Source organism: Genypterus blacodes, unplaced genomic scaffold, assembly GCF_046128005.1.
Source record: "Genypterus blacodes isolate CSIRO-AG114 ecotype Tasmania unplaced genomic scaffold, CSIRO-AGI_Gbla_v1 ptg000133l_1, whole genome shotgun sequence".
Classification (NCBI taxonomy): Eukaryota; Metazoa; Chordata; class Actinopteri; order Ophidiiformes; family Ophidiidae; genus Genypterus; species Genypterus blacodes.
This window is the reverse complement of record NW_027466935.1, coordinates 6,670,292-6,692,426: the sequence shown is the minus strand read 5'-3', so window position 1 is coordinate 6,692,426 and position 22,135 is coordinate 6,670,292. Positions and strand designations below refer to the sequence as shown.

Genomic DNA, 22,135 nt, shown 5'->3' with positions numbered 1-22,135 from the left:
TTCCTGAGCCTTTAATTGTCTCTCAGTCTGGTTCAGTAGGCCACACAATCATGGGGAAGACGACCAGATTGTAATTTATTGAGCTGCACCTGTGAGAGACATTGTCGGCCAAACCACAGCACTAAGGACAAGGACAAAGGACAAATTCAGAAGTTGGTTGTCAGCTGATAATTGGAATCCAACCCAAACCATCCTTCTTTGCAGACAAGATTACAAATGAAACTGGTAAAAACAATATAAGACATTATAACTTGAGCCTCCTTGTCTCTATCAGCTCGGGTAGATCTCAGTTGAAAGATACAGAGAAAAGAACATGAGACAGGCAGTGACAGGGAGCCAATGGAAGGACACGAACAGTCACCTGGGCTGGTGGAAGACCAGACAAGTAGAGATGGTCACTTCAAAACCAAAGTTCAATTGGTTGCGAAACACGGCCAGTTTCGATAAGCAGTTCCTCCAAATGTTTTGAAATGTTTTTTGAGTTGGCTACTAAGAGACAGTGAGAATTTTGTTGTGGTGGTGAAATGAAGCTTTCTGAAGAACTAAGGGTTTGCGGCACACTGTGTCGCAAAGGGGTTCGCTACTTTGGTCTTCTTATGAAAGCGTCTACATATAGTAGTGATGTAGCAAAGCATCAGTTGGCGTAAGCTCAGTGTGATGGTGACGCTTTCAGCCTGAAGGTCGTTCTGTTCTGCCGAAGTGGTTTTTCATGACTGTTGTGCTCCACTTTGTTTTAAATGAGGACAATCTATCGAGCGCAATACATCATTTATGGTAATCTAGGATTGAAGAACGAAAACCAGCAAAGCCATCCAAGAATGGCACAGCGATTGAGTACGTTGCTTCGTACGTCATCGGTCACGTCTTCCTCGACTCCATCGAGCTGGTGGGTGAAAGAAGCATGACCGCTGTGTCTACTGTCGACCTCCATCATAAACAACTCCTCTCGACCCTCCATGACACCGTGGGAACTCTAACCAGCTCCGCTCCAGCCACCGAGTAGGTCCGAAAGCTACCGCAGGACATTCACACCAACGGCAATAACAATAACAGGTCGTAACAGTGTGCATGTGTTGTGTGTATGTATTTCAAAAAAAGCTCAGCCTGTGACGTAGCTTTGAAGTTTGAGTGTCAATAATAGACCACTAGATGGCAACCTAAATATTTGTTTCAAACTCCTGTACTGTTCACAAGCATGTGAGTGACAAATGGACAAGTTGGGAACAATTGTGGCACATAGATGAGAGGAAGGGAAGTTGGTCTATAAGAGGAAACATGGCAGGTGAGGAGACAAGATCAGAAGTAAGTAAGGAGTAATGGTATGTAGTCCATATATTGGAGCCATATGGATCCACAGACGGAACACCCTTTATGGAAGAAATTAATAACTTCCATCTTCGCACTGTTGAAAAAATGGCAAACGGCTCCATTAAGTGTCTTTTCTGGACTATGAACCTGGTACGTGAATGTCAAATACTTCAAAAATGCTCCAACTTAAATCAATGTCAGTGACCTGGGTATTGCTTTAAGGACAGATGTAAATAGATTAAGACTGATTGCTTGGGTTGATGTTGACTTATCAGGATGTAAACAGAACAAAACCATCCTACACACAGTGGCTACACAAAAAAAACTGACTGTCACATGACAAAACCACCAGTTCAACATTTATTCATTCTCTTTTAGAAAAAGATGGAGATACTTTTCAAGTCAACAACTCGCTCTCTCGCTCTCTCTCTCTCTCGATAGGTAGCTCTACATCAGAGTCAGTCCTCATCCGTGTCAGTCCATCCGCGTGGAGCCGGATGCCCTACTGGCCACTCTTCTTGTCCTTCTGGAAACTGAAGCTAGTCCGGCGGCTCAGTTTCCGTTGTTTCTGGGCAAAGTAATCGGCGCGTGAACTGCTGGCTCGGGACTCCAGGATGTAGTTCACCTGTAGTTTAAACATGTCCAGGTTCATTTATAGGGCACTTAGAATAACAAAAGGCCCCAAATGCATCTTGAGACACAGTGAACCAAAACGTGAAAAGATTTGGGCCGACTGTAGCATAACTGACCTTCAGCACGATTTCATTGACGGTAGCAGCATCAGATTCAAAGTAGAGAGGTTTGTAGTCGTGGTTGCTCAGGTATGTGAACTTAAATATTGCATGACCTGGAGGACAAAGGAGAGAAAATGTGTTTTTAAAATAGCACAGAGAGGCCTTTTGGATCCAACAGTATGATCAGAGGATGGTGGACTTACTCGGGCTTCTCTCCTCTACCAGGTCGCAGGCACACAGGTGGTCTGAATCGATGGAGATTGGTTTCTGACGAATCCAGAATTTAGTGCTGGCCTTCTGGCTGGTGACGGGGTCGATCTCCACTTTTTCTCCTGAAATGCCTGAAGAGAAACGTTTCATTTGTGTCAGTACAGACTCTGGACTGACGACCACTTTCTAGTTCTCAACCTTTACAACTTTACAATCTCGTGTTAGTTTGGCAGTATTCAGAGTGCACAGTACCTAGCTGGACGTCAGTGGTGAAGCGCAGTTTGTGGATCATACTGATCTTAAAGGACTTATAGTGGTGGCTGCTCAGCATGTCTTGGACTGAGGTCATGTCAACAGGAGGGTCTTCTTCTGAGCTGTCCTCACCTCTGGAACCTGAAGACAGAAGAAAATCCATCAAACACTTCAAAAGGTCAAGAGTGTCATGAACTGGGAGGAAAAACAACACACAGGTGTCCATTTGAGCTTATTTCATTACACTCTCTAAATGTTTCCACACTGTTGGATGTTAAACGTATTGCATCGTTTCCGGGGATGAGACCGTGAGTCTCACTGTGCCGGCAACCGCAACCAGATCGCTGTGCATTCTGGGATGTGTAGTATCAGTGTGGTGTGTGTGCGATCGACCGGGGGGGGGAGATCTGATAAACTTCAGATTTAAAGCCTATTGTCGCTGTGTTTAGTTACCTGTCTTGCATATGGGGGGCCTTGGCTGGAACCCAATGGTATATAGGGGGCCTTATCATGGAAAAGTTTGGGAACCCCTGCTACGCTGTGTGTGTGTGTGTGTGTGTGTGTGTGTGTGTGTGTGTGTGTGTGTGTGTGTGTGTGTGTGTGTGTGTGTGTGTGTGCGCGCGCAGCTATGGAATCATTGACAGCCAGCTGTGGTCACAATGGAAAATGTATTTTACGTACTGTTTTCTCTGACCAGGCAGAACTCGAACGTGCTCTGGGTTTCCAGGGTACAATCCAGATCCACTGAAACGTTTGGCTCCGTCTGCTTCTCCAGGCGATACATGGGACCTGGAGGGAAATAAATGGAATCGTATAACAAACAATATACTGTGGGTCTACTCTGTCCAGTTAATCCATCGCTTTGGCTCACTGATTTCATAATAGGTAACATGAAAAAGTGTTCAATCTCCTTTACTGTGATTGGTTCACAGGAGGACTTGAACGTGTCCTGGCTGTACAGAAAATATTTACCCTTGGATTAGTTGTGACTGAGATGTGATGTTTTAATAAAGAACACAGACTTTTTTTATTGTTTATAACGTGATGCAATTACCTGAGCCTTTTTGGGAGCCCTTCCTCTTTTTGAGGGCTTTTTGGAGAATTTCCTTCATGGTTACCTTCATACTGTCCACAGGGATTAGGGAGAAACCATGAGCAGCATTTCTGGATTGGAGACAGAGAGAGGATGGAGTGTGAAAGGCAAAAAAGGACAAAGAACATGATGGAATAAAGGTTACAGATGAGCAACTGACCCATTGGAGGTCAAAACAGAGAGCTCAACAACTTCATACCAATTTGATTCATAATCCTGGTAAGGGTAATTCATGGTATCTAACACAAATTACTCGTTACACAATGCCTCATATATATATATATATATATATATATATTCTGGCTGGGATAGACTTACATTCTGACAAACAGTGACTGTCTGGACGCGAGGCCAGGTGAGGAGTATTTCTCCACCAGGGCCAGCGTGCTGAAGCCAAACTTGTGGATTGGCTCATTGGAGTCCAGTGGCGGGAAGTCTGTGTCCACCTCTCCGTCGTCCTCTGCTATGTGGAGGCAGTAAGCGTTCACGTTCTCACTGTTGATAGAGAGCAATGAGAGGACAAAAATGAGGGTGGGGTGTGTGTTGAGATCAGCAGATTGATAGAGAGACAGAGATGTATACTGGATATAAAGAGAGAAACCAGCTAGTTGAATTTTCCTTATGCATTATACAGCTTCTTTTATTAATTGAGTGTGTATGTAATTGCACGTGCGTGTGTATAAACTCACTTCAGTTTAGGTTCTCGGCTTTCGCTGGTGTACTGCCAACAGATGAGGCCGATGAGGTCATGGACGCGGGCGTTGGCGATGGTCACCACCATCATTGGATGGACTTTCTCCTGCGTAGTTTGCATGGAGAGGTAGACGTCTATCTTTTTGGTGGCGGTTGTGCCTATGTGGCCCTGTGGGAGGAAGGAAGCGATACGTAAGCCGGCAAAGTACTTCCACAAACTACATCGGTGCTGCAATGTGAGAATGAAACAATTTTAATGTAGAATAACTAACCTTGCCGTCAAATTTGGAGTATTCGTTGAAAGGGTTGTTGAGCTGTTGTGGACACTGCTCCAGCCTCAGCGAGAGTGTCGACTTGGTACCCGTCATCCGCGGTCTGTCTTTGTAATCGCGCTTCTCAAACAAGGAGCTGAGATTGTCCACTGCGTCGCAAACACCAGGGGAATGCAACTGTTAATCACCGGTACTGCTGCTACTACTTGTTTATCACACAGGGGTGGACATAGTATGGATGAATACCTGATTGTGAGGTCGATCTCTCTTTCCACTGAATGTTTTTGCATTTGATCTGGTTCTGCCGCTCCTTCCTCAGCCGTTCAAGTCTTTGAGCTGAAAGGGGAAAGAGAGTTTGACTTCTGTTAAACAGGCAAACGGAGACTTCAGATTTGTCCAGTGTTAACATTATGTACAGTGTGAATATGCATCTCAAATGTGAGCAGATAAACACAACAAAGACAGTCAGGTATACAACCATGGTCAACAACAAGTAAACATTTTCATAGATTTGATTTCTTGCTTGCCCCTCTCTTCTTACCAGCAACCCCTGGTTTGTCTTGGCTGTCTTGTCGGAGTCCTGATGAAACAGCCGCCACAGGTCAGTTCTCAGTTCAGAATTCAGATCCCCCTCTTACACTTACACTGAAACGTCTGGACCAGCACCCATAACCATGACCACCAGTCCAAAGGAAGCCCAAAGGAGATAATGGCTGCCTTTGGACTCCCTCGCTCACCAAACACCAAATGTACCAGCAGAATACCTGTAGCTTCACACTCCGTTCATTCAAACTCACCTACCAGTATAACTGCCACACTTCACTTCATACAGCACCCATAACCCAACACGGCACGCTTATTAGATGCTTTGCTAATCACAAGAGCAAACACAGTCTAACATAAAGATCAGAAACAATGTGCAAACCACTAATAACGCCAGTCATGGAAGCGATATGAACAGTTTATCAAAAAGGAAATCATAAGCAAAGCATCAAAGCAGCAAAGTCTTTCATACAAGACATTGGAATATTCTTTTTGGACTACTTGATTTGTTCCAAGTCCCAACAGCTCAAAACAACCGCAGCTGCTCTCCCAGTTCACAAGCTCACACAGGCTGATTGCAGCGTTTGCTACCTGCCGCGTGCGACACGTCAGCCGGCAGTCGGCGTGAACGAGCGGCTGGTGAAGAGAGTCCAGGATCTGGCAAACCAGAGAGCAAAGAGTGGGTAGATCAATCCAGAACTGTTCATATAGGAGGTGATGTCATGCTTGATTAAACTCCACGACTGCAACCAGACCAGTCGACAGCGGATGATCCGGTGGAGTTCAGGTTTAGACCAGTAGATGTCAGGTTTCACGCAGATTTCCACATGGCGTTCCATAGAGCTCTTTGCTGAGGACCTACATTTACTAATCGTGACCCAAAATAACGTTGAGGCCACAAATATCTGCGTTGCCGCATGTTTTCAGTTGTGTGTGGTATTAAAGTAGACTTATAATTTAAATAAGTCCAGCTGCAGCGAGTTCAGCGGGCCTAGCAAACACTTTACAAGAGCATCCCTAAGCTGGCAGGGCTGCTCCGTCTGTCAGCAGCTGGTAGCAGCCTTGCCCAGATAAGTGAAAGACTACATTTACATTTCTGCAAATGTATGGCATGTCTGAGTGAATGCTTCACCGGGTTGTAAGTCTTACCGTGCTTACACAACCTATTTTGCTTGTATAGCTCTTAGCTGTGTTTTCGTTTGCTGTTATATTTGCATTTTTCCCCTTTCTCTCCCAGGTGAGAATCCTCCAGTCACAACCTACTTGAAGGTTTCATATCAGCCTGTTGTGGCTACATCTAAAAACATTTATTCTACAAGAATCTCTTGTGTAGCTCCATTTTGAGGTGGGTAGATGGCTGAAACCAAAATATAGATTGATTGATAAGTTGTGAGCCTAGCACAGGGAGCTGCAAATACAATACAATTCTCCTCAGCTAGTATGACATCTGAAGCTAAAATGGGTTGGACAAGTTTCTCCATCTTGACCAACTGCACAGAGAGAACTAGCAGCTATTGAGCTTGGTATAATGCCTCAAGTGCAAGAAGAAGACCCCAAAAAGTAATTTACTGTGCCACAGTAAACAGTCCAGTTCATTTCCCTCTATCAGGATGAGAGACTATCGAACAACCCTGGTATCAACACACGCACACAAACAGACCAAAAGCTGGCATATCCACTATTGTGCTAGCTGTTGAAAGCAAGCCAGTGACATACGAGCCACAGAGAGCTAAACACAACAATGGATATTTTGTCTGGAGTTTAACACGCACACGCACACACACACACCCAGAGATGATATGATACGAGAATATGAAATGTGAGCGGTGGAATGCTGCTGATGTGAACTTGAAATTTTCGCCAACTGGCAGCGAGAGAGTAAAAGAGAAGATAGTCTTCATTTTGTTTAGTTACTGACCTATTTAAAAGTTTAAAAAAAATAAGATATGTAGCTTTATTTCTTAAACAAAACACTCAAGGGTAAACATGTCTGAGCCCAGGTTACCTAATGTATGCATGTGGACAATGGAAGCAGATCAAATGTATGTAATATGGACGTAGGCATACATATTACATAAATATACGCTGGTTCTAAATGTGATGCCTGCAATGCATGCTGAGACAGGGGAATCATCAGATGGGAATGTAGAGGAATGTTCAAACATACAGGTGATGTAACAACAAACCATCCACAGTCCATCATATCAAAAGATTATGAGACTCCACACACACACACACACACACACACACACACACACACACACACACACACACACACACACACACACACACACACACACACACACACACACACACACACACACACACACACACACACACACACACACACACACACACACACACACACACACACACACACACACACACACACGGCTGCTAATGATGCCTGTGATCTTCCCCTTAGACGACACTGCAATCAAACCCAGCATTCTTCTGGGATGGATGGCGCCAGCTAATGATGTAACTTGGAGGTCAACGTGACCCCGGCCCAACTTCTGTGGTAATGTGTTACAGGCATCACATTTAGAATGAGTGTGTAATTACAAAAAGCAATTAAGCTGAAGTATAGTCGATGCTTCCTGTTTATATTTTCATGTTACACACCGTCTCACCTTTCTTGGAGCTGGGGTTGTGTGTACTTACTGTTTGATTCTAAATGTCAACACACATTGGCGCATTAATCATGAATGTGGTGAGTGACAGGACACCTCAAAGTGATTAACGGCATTCACAAAGTCAATTCAATCTAACCCCATGCTTTCCTCTTGAGCAGCAACACATTTTTTGTTTTCAGAATTCCACCACACAATTTAACTTTTTCATCACTAAAACCACCGGCCCAGATTGAAACACACACAACTTCTCCGAAACAAGAACAGGACACGCTTTCTGGCTGCCCCCCTGCTTAAAGGACAGCAGGGGAGGTCTGCAGGGAGAAAACTTGTCCTGTGCACCGGCCACACACCCCGGATATTAGCTGACCTGTGTTGGAGCGGCGGCGGATGCCAAAGTCCCAGCTTGAGGTGATGTCCATGGACTGGGAGAGATCGCAGCCATGACCGTCGCCCACGCTGCTGCCTCCCTCGCTTAGGAAACCAGAACCGGTCGACCCGCAACTGTTGCCGTGCACCAGCGACGTCTGGCACTTCTCCAAATCGACGTCTTGGTCAATTAGTACCATCTCACACATGCCTGTGTCGTCGCTGGTCACGTGAGACTGCCTGATGTGGGCCAAAATAATGGCCGGGTTGTCCAGGAAAGCCATATCTTCTCTTTGGAATGTTGGGCGCACAGGACTGGACGTTCTCTCTCCTCCCCTTTGTGTAGGTTGTACTGACCTGTGTCACTCACAGACTAATCAAGACTGTTACAACAGCTGCTGATGGCAGACGGACAACATGATCTTTTTCATTTCCGTTTCTTTATTTTCTCTGCTCCAAGGAAGTCAAATGGTGAAGGCCTGTAGAGGGAGAGGAGACGGGAATTGTTAGATGAAGGCAACTATACAGCTATTCTTTTTTTTAGTAAACTAAATGCATCGTTTTTCAAGGGCGCCAATGACATTAACACAGATAAGACGCACCCTTGAACGCAGCATTAGCAGGTTGCCGATACCAAACAAAAAAACACCATATAAACATAATATAATCAATTGTCTTGTCATAATGAAATGACTTCTTGTAGTACATTTTCAAAACAACGACCAATTAACATGCTGGTGTGTTTTTATATTCTATACCCGCTGTTCTAAGTGAACACAAAAGCTGTTGACCGTTTCAACAGGAAGCAGAAAGATGTGAAGGCAAAACAATCCCAGTCTGTCGGCTTCCATTAGTCCTACACAAATAGCCACATTAGCATGGCGAGAGGTGGGCCAGGATTTCATTTAAAGTGAGCAAACAAACATCAGATAGCCACACACTTTGCTGTCACGTTCATTTATAAAAGCATCAGTGGTTTGCGCGTGTTTATTTTGAAAGCGAGAGAAAAGCTTCTTGTGCACACGCAAGCTGCACCTAATGCTTATAATCGGCGTTCATGAGTCACCCCGGGTGAAGCCTTTGTGTTTATTTATGTGCTTACTTGGACGACAGCGCGCCTCATGTTGTTAGTTTAAATAATATATTAATTGCTTTTACACAAAAAGCAGCAATGACAGAATCAGTAAGAATGGCGTTAGCTCACAGTTGTTTCCCCAGATCAATTCAAAACAACCATACCTAACAACGTAATGCTTTGTTAGCCAAGCCCTAAGACAAGCAGAGAAAATAGTTAATATTCTGTTGCAATCATATATCCTCACTTGTTTCTAGGTGACTTACTCGGAGGAAATGACATTGTTGACAACTAGCTTAGTAAGCTGGTGAGCTAGTTTCAACTCTTTGGCTATAGCTTGCTATGTGTAGCTGCAGATAGTAGTAATTACACTGTCTCACCTTTGTAATTCATATTCGGCGAATCAAACGAACATCCACAATGTCCCATCTTATCCATACACACTGCCGGCAGTGTATCCATGTATTGGTAACAAAGGTTTATAGCAAAATCACATCACATAGCTGACGCAGTTGCTAGGTTCCGCAAAGGTGTGCAACAAAGCAAGCACTACACTTCCGGATACACTTTCAAAATAAAACTGCCAAACAGGTGTGTCCACTCACCAATGAACTGGTGCCTCCCCCCAGATTAGCAGCAAAACCATTCAATTTGGCTGAGCAGGTGTGGGTAGAACAGAGACAAATAGTAAATGTGCAGTACAGTGGTACTTGGGGTCCAGGATTAGTAAAAGAAAAACGAAATTAAACAAAGATTGGTCGTTGTCAACAACTCCGGAAGTAAAGGCATCTACGTCTCTGCTCTCTGGAAAGCATCAGGAGAACAGATTGGCGTTCCAAGTTTCCCTTGTGGTAGTTAGATGCACGACCAGGCAGCGGTTCCGCTTTAACATCAACTCCTTCACCATGGTGACGATGAGATTCTCTTCAGTGTTGTAAATGTGAACACGGCGCAGTAAATAATTAAGGTTGATCAGATCCATCTGTGCACATCACAAGGTACGTCAACAAGTTCATGCTAGCTAGTTAGCTAGAGCTGCTGCAGCAGATATATGTCTCCAAACGATAACGCAGCTTGAGAGGCTCGTTTTATTTGAAATAATGGAGGAGTTTAGTAAGTTTTAAGTATGGAACGTGTTTGTATCAGTAAATGAATGCATGTGTTGTGTGTGACTGTGTGAACAACCTAGACAACGTTAGCTATGTTTGCTACGCCAAGCTAATGTTAGCAATGTTAATGACACCGCCGACCAAACGCGAGCTATTTATGTTCTATTTGGCTACCTGGCTGTAAAATAGCACCGGTATGTTAGCCGTTTTTTATTTATATCTTTTGTTTAGTTCTGACATACTGACGTTTGTAGTTAAAATGTTATTCAGACCTATTGTGATCTTTCGGTGATAGAGAGCAAGATGCGAAATGATCTCCAATTGTGTTCGCGTGTGAAGCTTCAATCTGAGGCCGTTTAAAAAAGTGATCGCAGTCACATTAAATACATATAAACAAGTTATTCTGAAGGTTTGTATCAGATATTGAAAATTGAAAAAAGGCCTTATCTTACACACAGAAATTACTTAAAACCGTAGACGTAAACTTCGATAACTAGCTCAATGATTTTATCTTTATCTTTTTTAAACTGAAAATGTATTGCAATAAAAAAAAATGTTTCATAGTAGAAGTCGTTGGGCATAGTCTGAATTGACTCATACCGTGAATATTGAGTATTAAGGTCGCTTTTTCAATGGATATTAGTCGAATATACCCTCTCTCTACTGTTGACATGAGTTAAAATTATACAAATCAAAAAACAATCAGCTAACCGTAATTTATGTGTCATTGCCGCTTGATTTGTTTTATAAACACAAATTTAATAACGACATATTCACCTAATTTCCCCCCACAACCGCATGTGTTTACACAATTTGATGTAATGAGTATATCTTTAAGTTCTGTGTCTTGTTCCTCAGTGTATCTTTGAAATAGATCAGAACATGTGACCTTTGTTTGGAAATGGGCTTTGTTGTGGACAAAAGAGTGTTGTGTATAATGCAGATTAGTGAACGCCTTTGTTGCGTCTTTGTCCTGAGTTGTCATTCATTCGAGGTTTAATACACTTCTCAAAAAATAGAACGTTCCATTGATGCAAGTTTGGAGCGCCACAGACAGAAATTGAACCTTAGAAATAAAAGAAATTGAATCTTAGTGGTGACCTTGACTTGTGAAGCGATACACTCAGTACGTACTTTAGTCTGGAGCCACACAATCTGGAGCCACACAATCAGTACACAAACATCCAAACATTCGCCCATGGAGACGACATTAAAGTGTTGACGATATAGTTTATCATTTAGATATAATGTGTATGTGGTTATTTAAGGTTGCTGATATTTCTAAATTCATATTTTTATTGAAGAAAACATTTTCATGAGGCCTATGAAAAGTTATACACATGTGGACTAGAGGCATAAGGAGAGGAAGGAGCGGTGACTTGAGCTAGTAACGTGTACAGTCATGTTGTACAGGTGGAGAATAAAAATAATTTGTGTTCTGTGCCAGTGTGATAAAAGTGAAGCCAAATCGTCACGGTAACACATTGCCATATACAGATTATTTTTTTACATACAGGAAGGAGAAACGCAAAAAACGGAGCTAAAATCATAAAGAGAATCAGCCTGTGCAATGTCGGTGTTAAGTAAGACAAAGGGATGAGGAACAGAGCGAATAACAATGACATAATAATGTAACCGCAGAGTCTTGACTAGATGATCAGGATGACATCATACCATCATACAAGCAAAATGCATCATGGGCTGTGGTGAGGGGGAAAAAACACATTCAAAGCTTCTTTCTTATATTTGACAGTTGTAAATAAGAGTGAACAAAGGAACAGAATGCCTCAGGAAAAAGCCACCAGTGACTCCTATTAGTCAAAGCCATATTGATTTTGTTTGCAGGCAACCCATGCACATGTCATCTGCAACAAGGAGACTGACACTGACACTGTTGGTTTTGTATATACTTTTGTGTAGATCAAATATATCCCAGGGAACACCAACACGTAAGCAGTGTGGATGCATGGCCTCAAACTGAAAATACTATGTCCTCTCTTCTGCAAACGCTGAACACCGAATGTCTGTGTGAAGTTCCTCCCCTGATCTTTGTCTTTCTCACCACTCTCTCTCCCCCAAGTCAAAGGAGACTCCTGGCTGCAGGCAGACCTCATTACATGTTTTTTAAAGCATCAGCAAATAATTAGCACTGTGTACAAAAGAAGCAGAAGAAGCTGATGGATCAGTGCAAATATTAAGCTTAGATGGTTTTGGTGCATTCACGGTAGTCTGGGAGTCCTGTTGCCTGGGGAACGCTTTCACCACATTTGGTATTTTGTATTACTCATATGTTATAAAGGGTGTTCCTATTTGTTTTCATACGTGTTGGCAGGTATGAGGAAACAATGTTGTGACGTCAAGCCTGTTTCAGTACGACGCTGAGCAAAGTGAATGCTTGTTGTTGAGGAGTTTTGGCAGGTGGTACATTTGTGAAAAAGTTGGGATTTGCTGAAAATGCTTTTTCCTTCGGTCCGGCCCCCCTCTGATGTCTTGGTAGTCGACTCGAAGTTTGTCGGGGCCAAAATGGCAGTCACTTTTCTGGCCGAGAGCCAGGCTCTTTGTTGAGGAACTCCACGCTACCGGGCAGCAACTCTGCCAACGTGCTGCAGTCCAGAGCTGCACCAAGCAAAACCTCACTCATCTCCTTCATCCACATTTAGCTGTTACGAGCCTTATTTTAGGTTTTCAGAAATGCAAGGTTCAAGCCACATTTTGTTGAGGTGCCAAAATTAAATTAAATTAAATTATTGATTGAATTGGTCCGACTTGTTGTCATGGTTGTAGCTTCTCCCTGAGGGACCTCGTTTCTTAATGTGTTTTTTTGTTGACAGACCGCTACAAACATGCCTGAGGTTCGGGAACTTTCTGAAGCTTTGCCTGATATGCCCATGGATCCCATTACTGGTGTCGGGGTAGTAGCATCAAGGAACAGAGCACCCACTGGATATGATGTGGTAAGTCCTGATACAAACTCAGAAGCTGGTTGTGGTGTGATTCTGGAACACATACTTTAACAGATCGTCTTGATCTTCTTCCAGGTCTCGACAACAACAGATGGCCTGGATGCTGATCTGTGGAAAGATGGGCTTTTCAAATCCAAAGTGACGCGTTACCTTTGCTTCACCAGGGTCTTCTCCAAAGAGAATGTAAGTAGTCCACATGATAAGTCTTTACTGCTACAATAACTACAATATGATGCTATACACACTGCTGGGAAACACACTTTGTATCTTCTCCATCTAATTGTCATGTCTCCCATCCCTCCTCCTATTCTGTCTTTGCAGAGCCACTTAGGTAATGTTCTGGTGGACATGAAGCTCATCGACATCAAGGACACCCTGCCTGTGGGCTTCATCCCAATTCAGGAGACTGTTGACACTCGTAAGCATTGCCTAATGTCAGAATCGGTCAGGGACATGAATGCATTGAAGGCATAGCTTTGGGGATCTAGTTTCTATGCGTCTTTAAAGGTGGTTTCTGCTGTTCTCTGCTGTTATTGTGCAGTGTAGTTTTTGAAGCATCCAAACGTCAATTCCAATGAATACTTAACAACCACAATGACCACTCAGATTGATGAGCGAGCCTTTAGCAGTGGGCTAACTCCATCTGTCTCTGTCTTTCTTGCGTCCTACAGAGGAGCAGGCCTTCAGGAAGAGGCGGCTCTGTATCAAGTTCATACCACGTGACTCCACAGAGGCAGCCATCTGTGATATCCGCATACTGGGACGCTCCAAGCAGGCACCGCCGCAGTACACCTTCATAGGGTGAGAGGTTTAGGGATGACGGGATAGTTTGTTTTGTTGGGTTTTAGTATTTTATATAATATCCAGCTGAAAAGTATTCAGCCCATAGAGACAATTTAGAAAAGTATACAGGTGCAGCTCAATAAATTAGTGGAAGAGTATCTTGGAAAAGTACATTTATTTCAGTAATTCCATTCCAAAAAAAAGTGAAACTCATATATTATGGATTCATTACACATAAACTGAAATATTTCAAGCCTTTATTTGTTTTATTGTTGATTATTATGGCTTACAGCTCATGAAAACCTTAAAAAACAAGAAGTTCAATACTGTAGACTCAGGGTCTCACACTCTAATCAGCTCATTAACTCAAATCACCTGCTGAGGTTTCCTGATCCTTTAATTGCTCTCAGTCTGGCTCAGTAGGCGACATGTAATGGCTGAATCCTTTTAATGCTTTCTGTCATTGTATAAGTCTTAAGTACATTTAGCCTTAATCACATTGTGGGCGAATGATGTAAGTAACAATAAGAACAAGTAACATAGCAGTATGTTTAGATGCTTAATACTGAGTGAAGCACAAATGTGTTGTTGCAGAATGAATGGATGTTTGTCCTGAGAGTCGTCTGTTGATTTTTGATTCACTTTTGAATGAAATACATGACTGTAGTGCACTTGTTGAACTGTAACTGTCATCCAACAGAGAGCTCAACAACATGGGAATCTGGTATCGCATGGGAAATGTGCCGAGAGCCCAGGACTCCATGCACACACCAACCACCAACAACATCCAAAACATGAACTCCACCAGCAGTCCAGCTCCAGTCCCAGCAGCTCCTATGCCTAAGTACGTCATGTGTTTCTGCACGGCCCCGACTCTCGACTCTCACTTATGTGCCTCATAAACACTTAGGTGACAAACCAACTGAAATAAGTGAGATGTTTGTTCACAACCAGCTGCCAGAACAGTTTCGGCTGTAGGTCTGTTGGAATAGGATCCCTCCACTACTACTTTGATGATGGTGGTGGTAGAGAACACCATCTAAGGCATGTTGGCATAAATTGATGTTTTCTCACATTTTAATGTTAATATTCTGTGTGGTTTCCTTTTCTAAGGCATATATCCATGACCCTCCCAGCCAGTTTCAGAGGCAAGAACACAACCAGACCAGACTATGAGCACCAGAACTCCAACCTGTACGCTATCTCAGGTCAGATACAGTTTGTCTCTGTCGGGAAATGCTCTGTATGTATTATAATAACTAAGGCCCATGTTATATTGAATAGCAGAACTGGCGGGACAGTTTGCCTTAAAATAAAGGTGTTAAGGAAATGAGCCCAAAGGTTGTAAATGGGATTTTGTTAAAACATTATATTGTGATTATTTTGGAAGAATAGTGATATTTCTGATTTCTTTTATTTACCTTCTTTTTTTTTTTTTTTTTTTTTTTTTTTTTTTATAAATCTTGGCCAGTTATATTTTGTACAAACTGTTATACAAACTGCTGTGTGTGTGTGTGTGTGTGTTGCAGCCATGGATGGAGTTCCTTTTATGATCTCTGAGAAGTTTGCCTGTGCCTCATCTGATGTAAGTAGCTCCTGTGTTTCCTTTCGGAATCTCCAACTTTGATGCCCTGTAAATGGAAAGTACAGTGACAGTATTTAAACGGTTAAGCAGGATTTCTGTACGTCACTAAATGAGACTGAAAGGAAGCAGTTGTAAATGAAAGTTGACCTTGCCTCTGAGTAAACATTGGTGATTGCTCTCCACCTTCAGCTGCAGCAGGTTGACCTGATGGGCATCACAATCAAATCACTGGCAGAGGTTGAGAAAGAGGTGAGTAAACATGGGAAGCACACGCCACATACACACTGATTCTGATGTCCTTACCACTTAAGATATAGAATGTAAGTTGGTGAATATAAATGACCCCTATAAACAAGATAAAACAAAAACTAGAGGCTCAAGCTATCATAATGAATCTATTATAATTTGCGTATAATCAACCACTCCAAAAACAAAATTTGAGACTTGGTTAAAAGACTGCACGCTCTAGTAACTAGATGCTCTAGTAACTAGATGCTCTAGTAAACAGAGCGTGCGGTCTTTAACCCAGTCTCAAATGTCCTGTCTGAAAGCAGCGTGCATCGCACTAACCAGTCTGTCTTCAAGCGAGGTCACTGCGCTGACACTGCCCTCTTGTCTGCAGTGGAATCCCTTACGATCAGTGAAAGCTGCTGGCCTCTCAGACGGTTTGATAGAGAGAGAGTATGAAAAGCAATTCTGTGTGTTTAATGATGGTTTGATTAAATATGTGGTCCAGTTTCGGTCTGGCAAACCTTCACCCCCTGCCATTATGTCTTTAAATGTGAGATGTGCTGAGAATAGGACAAGGAACCAAAATAACCCCTTTTTAATGTTCTCTTCCCTTTTGTCCCTCAGTATGATTACAGTTTCCGCACAGAGCACAGCGCAGCAGCTCGCCTCCCACCCAGTCCGACGCGGACCACCCTGAGCTCCGAGGCCTAAGAACCCCCCCCCCCCATCCCCCGCCCATCCATCCCACAAACACTGTCCATGTCCCACCTGTCAAAGAAAAGAAAGGAAAAATTGAATTCTTCTTTTTTTGGGAGATGCTGTGGTCTCTTCCTTCATGCTGTTGAGAGGAGAACAAGGACACTTTCAGAGACAGTGCTATAGATGCTGGGGGACTTTATTGTTCTGCTCGTAACCACTACACACCACATGGAAATCTGTTTTAGATATGAATGGGGATCACTTATTATCGCACAATTCACGTTTTACATTCATGGAGAGGAAGCTGAATCAGACTAACGCACTCCAGACACCACAGTGAGAGTTAAATTGTATTGTTTCCCTGTATGAGGGACGTTTTCGTTTGTTCTAAGAATCAGGGAGCGGCGGCCATGTTTGCTTTTTGTTCTGTTGCTCAAAGTCAAAATCAACAGTTTGTGACTAAGTGGCATTTTGGTTTTAAGCTCTGAGCCTTCACCTGGGGAAAGATACCGATCTGTAGATGTTACTGTAATAGGCAGTAGGCGTGCGGTTGTGTGTGTACTGTGTTTAGCTTGCTGTTTGCCTGTTGTTGTCGTTGTCCATCACTGTCTGTGTACAGAATGAGCCAGCACCTTACAGACACACAGATCCACTCCTACTGCTAGAACTTCCCTCAGTCAACCACTATTTTATCATCACTCCTGGAGGAATGGTTATTACTCATATTTTACTTATTGCTGTACTTCTTTTAACTGTTTGTTTTGTAAAGGTTTGCAGAGCGGTCTGGTGTTTTCCCATCGACATGGTGACGGCGATTGCAGGCTTACGATTTCCAGGGGTTTGAGAGTTGAACAGTTAAATTTAAAAAGACGCAGAATCAGCAACTCAATTGTTTCAGTGCCTGGTTGACATTTGAGCAGAGTCCTCACAAGCTCACCTCTTTGCTGTGGACATTTGTGCTGCAAGGCGTCGGCACCATGTGGATGGGAAACGATTCTCAAAGGCGTCTGAGAAGTAAACCGAATGTTTCATTTTACAGTTGATCACTATATGTAACACGTAGAGATGCTACAGTATGTTAGTGTTTACAGATCATAGGTCATTTATTACACATAGCTATTTGTTTCTTTTGAGAAGCTTTTACCGGAGCAGAACCATGTGACTGTCCAGTTTAAACAGTGGCACGGTGACATCGTTCTCGTTGCTGAGGACTTATGTGATTGCTTAGAAACAATGTGATGACACTGTTTGGTTGTAGAGCAGTAGGTTTTATAGCCAACTGGACAAACATCTCAGTTCTTCGGTTGGGGAAATGATTTCACATTTGGACTCTTCTTACAAATGAAAGATTACCTTTTAATAGGAATGAAACTCCCAATCAGGAATAACACTACTCTTATCTGTCATTTTGTATAACAATCCTAATAATAATCCTTTAAAGTACCAAAACACACCAGGAGCAGACCTGAGCTCCTCCTGGGTTCAGGGTCAGGATCAGGCTCTCTCAGAACCTGGTAGTCTGACCTGAGGTGCCAGTGTTGTCATAGAGGATTTTGGATGCATTTTTCATGGGATGGATACTGAAAATGTCCTTAAGAAACTTCTCTTTGCCGATGTAAATGCATTTTCATATCTCTAATGCATGAAATAACTACTTGTACTTGTTAGCTTTTCTAATTTATTAGTAAATCCAGTATTGTTATGTTATCACATACGTTTGTGTTTAAGAAATGAAAGTGTTTGTCATATTTTTTAATTGCACTGCTGACATGTTATTGGATGAAAAGAGAAAACGGCTGTATAGTTTCAGTCTTATCTGCTCCAACATCAAATACGATGTTTCATACTTACTCGTAACATCTTAATATCTATATTAACATTGAATAACAACCATGCTCTGCTAATGTCTTCCCTTTTGTCCGAGCTTTAAAATACGGCTTGTTTGTTTTTGTCTCGCATTTCTCATCTCGCACATTTAATTTGCTGAAGAGTGAAATCCACACCTATTTCATTTTTGTTGAAGATGTTTCATTACTCTAATCATAACTAAAGAGTTTTACATGACGTTAAATGCCGTGTTGTTTTTAATCTGACGTTGAATTTAACTGGATGTGGACAAATTTACCACATTAAAAGTCGTAATAGAATGCGGAACATAGTCATGGTAGTGTTACTCCTATGCCACCTGCTGGACAAACCATTCTAACTACACTAATGTGTAACATACATTGCGGCATCTCCACACATTCACCACAGGAGGACGCCGATCAAACTGCAGTTACTTGCATCCATTTGATTCTCGCCGTGAACTAGAGGCAGTAAGGTAACAAATACTTGCAGTACTGTGTGCACTTTGCGGGGAAGTGAAGGGTAAATTCTATGTAGTATTCACACAGCAGCAACAGAGATTTGATATGCAAGTGGAACAAATGTAATAGAACACCCAAAGAGCCTAAATCACCACATGTTCCTATACTTTTTTAGATGAAGTGCACTGGGAGCCTTTATGGGCCATAAAAGTCAAAGAGCCAAACAAGCTTGTTACTGTGGGTTCTTCACTTTGTTTGAACGTGTGTTACTGGTCACAAACTCCGGCTGCACTCTTTAATCTCTGTGTGTGTGTGTGTTGTCTTTGTGGCCCATTAGGTTTGCAGCAGCACGCCCACACGTGTGCCATCAATGGAGGGACATTAAACAACACACAGGCTGACAGATGTGAAGATAAATAACAGGCTAGGGCCAAATGTTTCATGTTCATACAAAATTCCCCCCACACACACACACACACACACACACACACACACACACTGGTCTTTGACACCAAGGAGAAATGTATAAATATAGGTGTGAATTTTGAGGAAAAGTACAACAAAGACATGGGACCCCCGTCCCAGCAACCAATACAGACCATAAGGCTTTTACTGTGGATGCTTCATGAAAGGGAGCAGCACCAAAGGCTGTAGAAGGTGAACATCATCTTTCCCACTTGCATGAAGAGAGAGATAAGAACCTGTGGAAGCATCTAACAGTGACTCCACTCCCATACAAGATCATGCAAGAGAAAAATGTTCACTCATGCCCCGTTTGAAGATTTATTTAACCTTTATTTGGAGGATCCCCAGCAAAGGTTAAAAGGTTTGAACGATCAATTGAATTATCCACACATGGAACAACACAAACAGAAATCAGTGCAATGGTTGTTTTAAATCTTGCTCTTAATGCCAAATGATTGGGTTTATTCCCCGTTTTATTTTGTTTTATGTTCTGTTCTGATTTTTTGTAATTCACTTCCTGCCCTTGTGTCTCTTGATTGTTTGCTCGTTGGGTTCCTGTGTGTCTGTTCAGTTCCTCTTTGTTCCCTCACCTTCTGATCCTCATTCCAATCTTATTCCTGCTAACTAAGACTCCTTGTTTTTTCCCAATGCTTACTGCCAGTTTGTTGTATCACCTTGTTGTCCAGTGTCTGTTTGTTATTCCTCCTCATTTTCTGGATTACCTGTTATTTCCCTGGATTCATCATTTGTTCCTCAACTTGTTTTGTGTTATTCTGCATTAGTTAGATTTTTAGTTGGATTATTATTTTCTTGTACATTTTGTTTTACTTCTGAGCGTATGCATTTTGGTTTTGTACTATCTGGACTATTGCATTTGATAAAGCACTGTTTCATTTATGTTACTCCTGTTTTAGGCCTGCTTTGGAGTCCTCACCAACTTCAAGAGGTGTCTGAGATGAAGGAGTTTGACTCACACTCTTCATATGAGAACAACACGAGCGATATCCGTGCTATACCAAGGATTAGAGGTGATGAATAGGTAAGCAAATGCAAAATGTACTTAACTGAAGCAGACTGGTGTAATATAATGTACAACAAAGAACCAGACAACATAACAACATTTCTTCTACACAACAAACATGCTAGAGACTTTGTGGGGAGAACATGTAGATCACATTCCTGTTTTCTGAGTGTATGTGTATGGAGAGACTTAAAAGCAACATTTAGTTACCAGAGTTTTACAGAGTAACTGCGCTATCACACAGCTGACATTTAGCCACAAGAATCAAATCAGTATGCTTGTAAGGAAGTCATGTCTTGGTGAGCTGCTTTGGTGGAACTTGTGTGTTAAAATCATTTATGCTGGTGGCACATGTGATGAAAGGCCTCGGGGAGCTTTTATCCTCCCATCATGTGAGCATGTGTGAGTTTCTGTCAGCATGTTTCCTTCCAGACAGATGTGATGCGAAACAAGATCCCACAGCTTCTTCTCTTAGCTTCTGTTTGACAGGAATCAAATGCTGGACAGGTTGAGTTATAATCAAATCTGTTCAAACTACGATGGCTTATCTTAGTCTGGGGCCTGATTTAGATGAGGTTCTCAATGTAGTTTATTGTTCAATTGCTTGCTCCCTGTGTTGTGTATTGACTCTGAGACAAAAGATTGCAGCTTAAAGGTTTCTTTATAACTGTGGTTACACAGTGTACAAGCTCCTGTCTTACTCTCATCATAGTTCCATCTTAAGACCCACAGAGTAGGCCAGGAAACTGCTTGATGCTAATATACCAGAAAGCTGTAAAGATTTTTACAGTAGCACGCTAACTGCAACTATATTCTCATAACCACAGGGGGGCAGTATTGTTCGCTGTAAACCAACATGCAGGCGCTCATAATTGATTAGAATAATGTATTTATTCAAATTCATCGTTGTTCTGTGCTTAAACAGCCATATGCAGACCTTAACGTTGCAATTGTAATGCAATTGCAATTAGCCCAATTTTGTTCCCAAAGGTTTTTATGTTAAAATGGAGGAGAAATACAAATCACCGAAGGCCCGCGCTGCAATGCTGGAAAGATAATGCTGATGTTGATAATAATAATAATAATCATAATGGTAATAAATGAGAAACAATAGGGCAATGGTACTCAAAATTTAAACATCAGAAAATTACATTTCATTTTCAACCAACCACCAAATCATTCACTCTTTTAACACACGTATTATTTTACTTCATGTATGTTAAGATGTGTTCTCATAAAGCTTAGTACTACTACCACTAATACTGTTACTAATTACAACTAATAATAGTAGTAGTAGTAAATGCCCTGTTTAAAGCTATAGACTGATGTGAAAATGATTTTGATTCAGAGCGAAATATTAAAATCTGCGCTCCTGTGATGTACGTTTACATTAATCCGTGGATGTTGAATTAAATCATGTCTTAGCACAGATTTATGAAGGCGCTGTTTTCTCCTCAGAGCCACAAAGTTAAACCATTGAATGACCATGTCATTTTTGGTGTATACTGAATCCCGCTCACGATTCTTTGTGTTATGCTGTAATTGAAGCCACGCAGGATTTCCCACTTTTGAATTTATCGATAAAAAAAAATGCTATCTGTGTTCATTTATCATGAGGATTTATCTCTATGAAATATGAATCGGAGTGTTTTGTGGAATCAGGCTGCTCTTGTCAGACCTCAGTCAGACGATCAGTCTGTTACATTTGATTCTATGCTTGGTATATTCTATATTTAAACACATGAGCACATCACGGACATTGTCGGAAAGTTGGCAAGAAAAAATTAA

The 22,135-nt window shown here is 42.1% G+C and overlaps 2 protein-coding genes across 4 annotated transcripts; one reads left to right on the top strand and one right to left on the bottom strand.

The window, feature by feature from the left end:
• Nucleotides 1–1,655: 1,655 nt before the first annotated feature.
• On the bottom strand, nucleotides 1,656–9,738 carry mapkap1 (MAPK associated protein 1). Of its 3 annotated transcripts, XM_076163743.1 has the most exons (14): nucleotides 9,563–9,738; nucleotides 8,109–8,586; nucleotides 5,697–5,762; nucleotides 5,104–5,142; nucleotides 4,809–4,898; nucleotides 4,563–4,711; nucleotides 4,287–4,459; nucleotides 3,916–4,092; nucleotides 3,559–3,668; nucleotides 3,186–3,293; nucleotides 2,505–2,645; nucleotides 2,246–2,383; nucleotides 2,058–2,155; nucleotides 1,656–1,933 (listed from the first exon to the last, which is right to left on the bottom strand). In XM_076163743.1, the coding sequence occupies exons 2-14, from the start codon at nucleotides 8,389–8,391 to the stop codon at nucleotides 1,811–1,813; spliced, it is 1,695 nt and encodes a 564-aa protein (XP_076019858.1). In that variant the 5' UTR covers nucleotides 8,392–8,586; nucleotides 9,563–9,738; the 3' UTR covers nucleotides 1,656–1,810. The 3 variants fall into 3 exon arrangements, with proteins under 3 accessions (XP_076019858.1, XP_076019859.1, XP_076019860.1); XM_076163744.1 differs by lacking the exon at nucleotides 5,697–5,762; XM_076163745.1 differs by lacking the exons at nucleotides 5,104–5,142; nucleotides 5,697–5,762.
• Nucleotides 9,739–9,792: 54 nt separating this feature from the next.
• On the top strand, nucleotides 9,793–17,676 carry mvb12ba (multivesicular body subunit 12Ba). The gene is made up of 10 exons (XM_076163746.1): nucleotides 9,793–10,180; nucleotides 13,123–13,245; nucleotides 13,330–13,437; nucleotides 13,576–13,672; nucleotides 13,926–14,055; nucleotides 14,738–14,881; nucleotides 15,151–15,245; nucleotides 15,567–15,622; nucleotides 15,812–15,871; nucleotides 16,478–17,676. Exons 2-10 carry the CDS (start codon nucleotides 13,135–13,137, stop codon nucleotides 16,562–16,564), a joined length of 888 nt encoding a protein of 295 aa, XP_076019861.1. The 5' UTR covers nucleotides 9,793–10,180; nucleotides 13,123–13,134; the 3' UTR covers nucleotides 16,565–17,676.
• The last annotated feature ends 4,459 nt before the right edge of the window (nucleotides 17,677–22,135 follow it).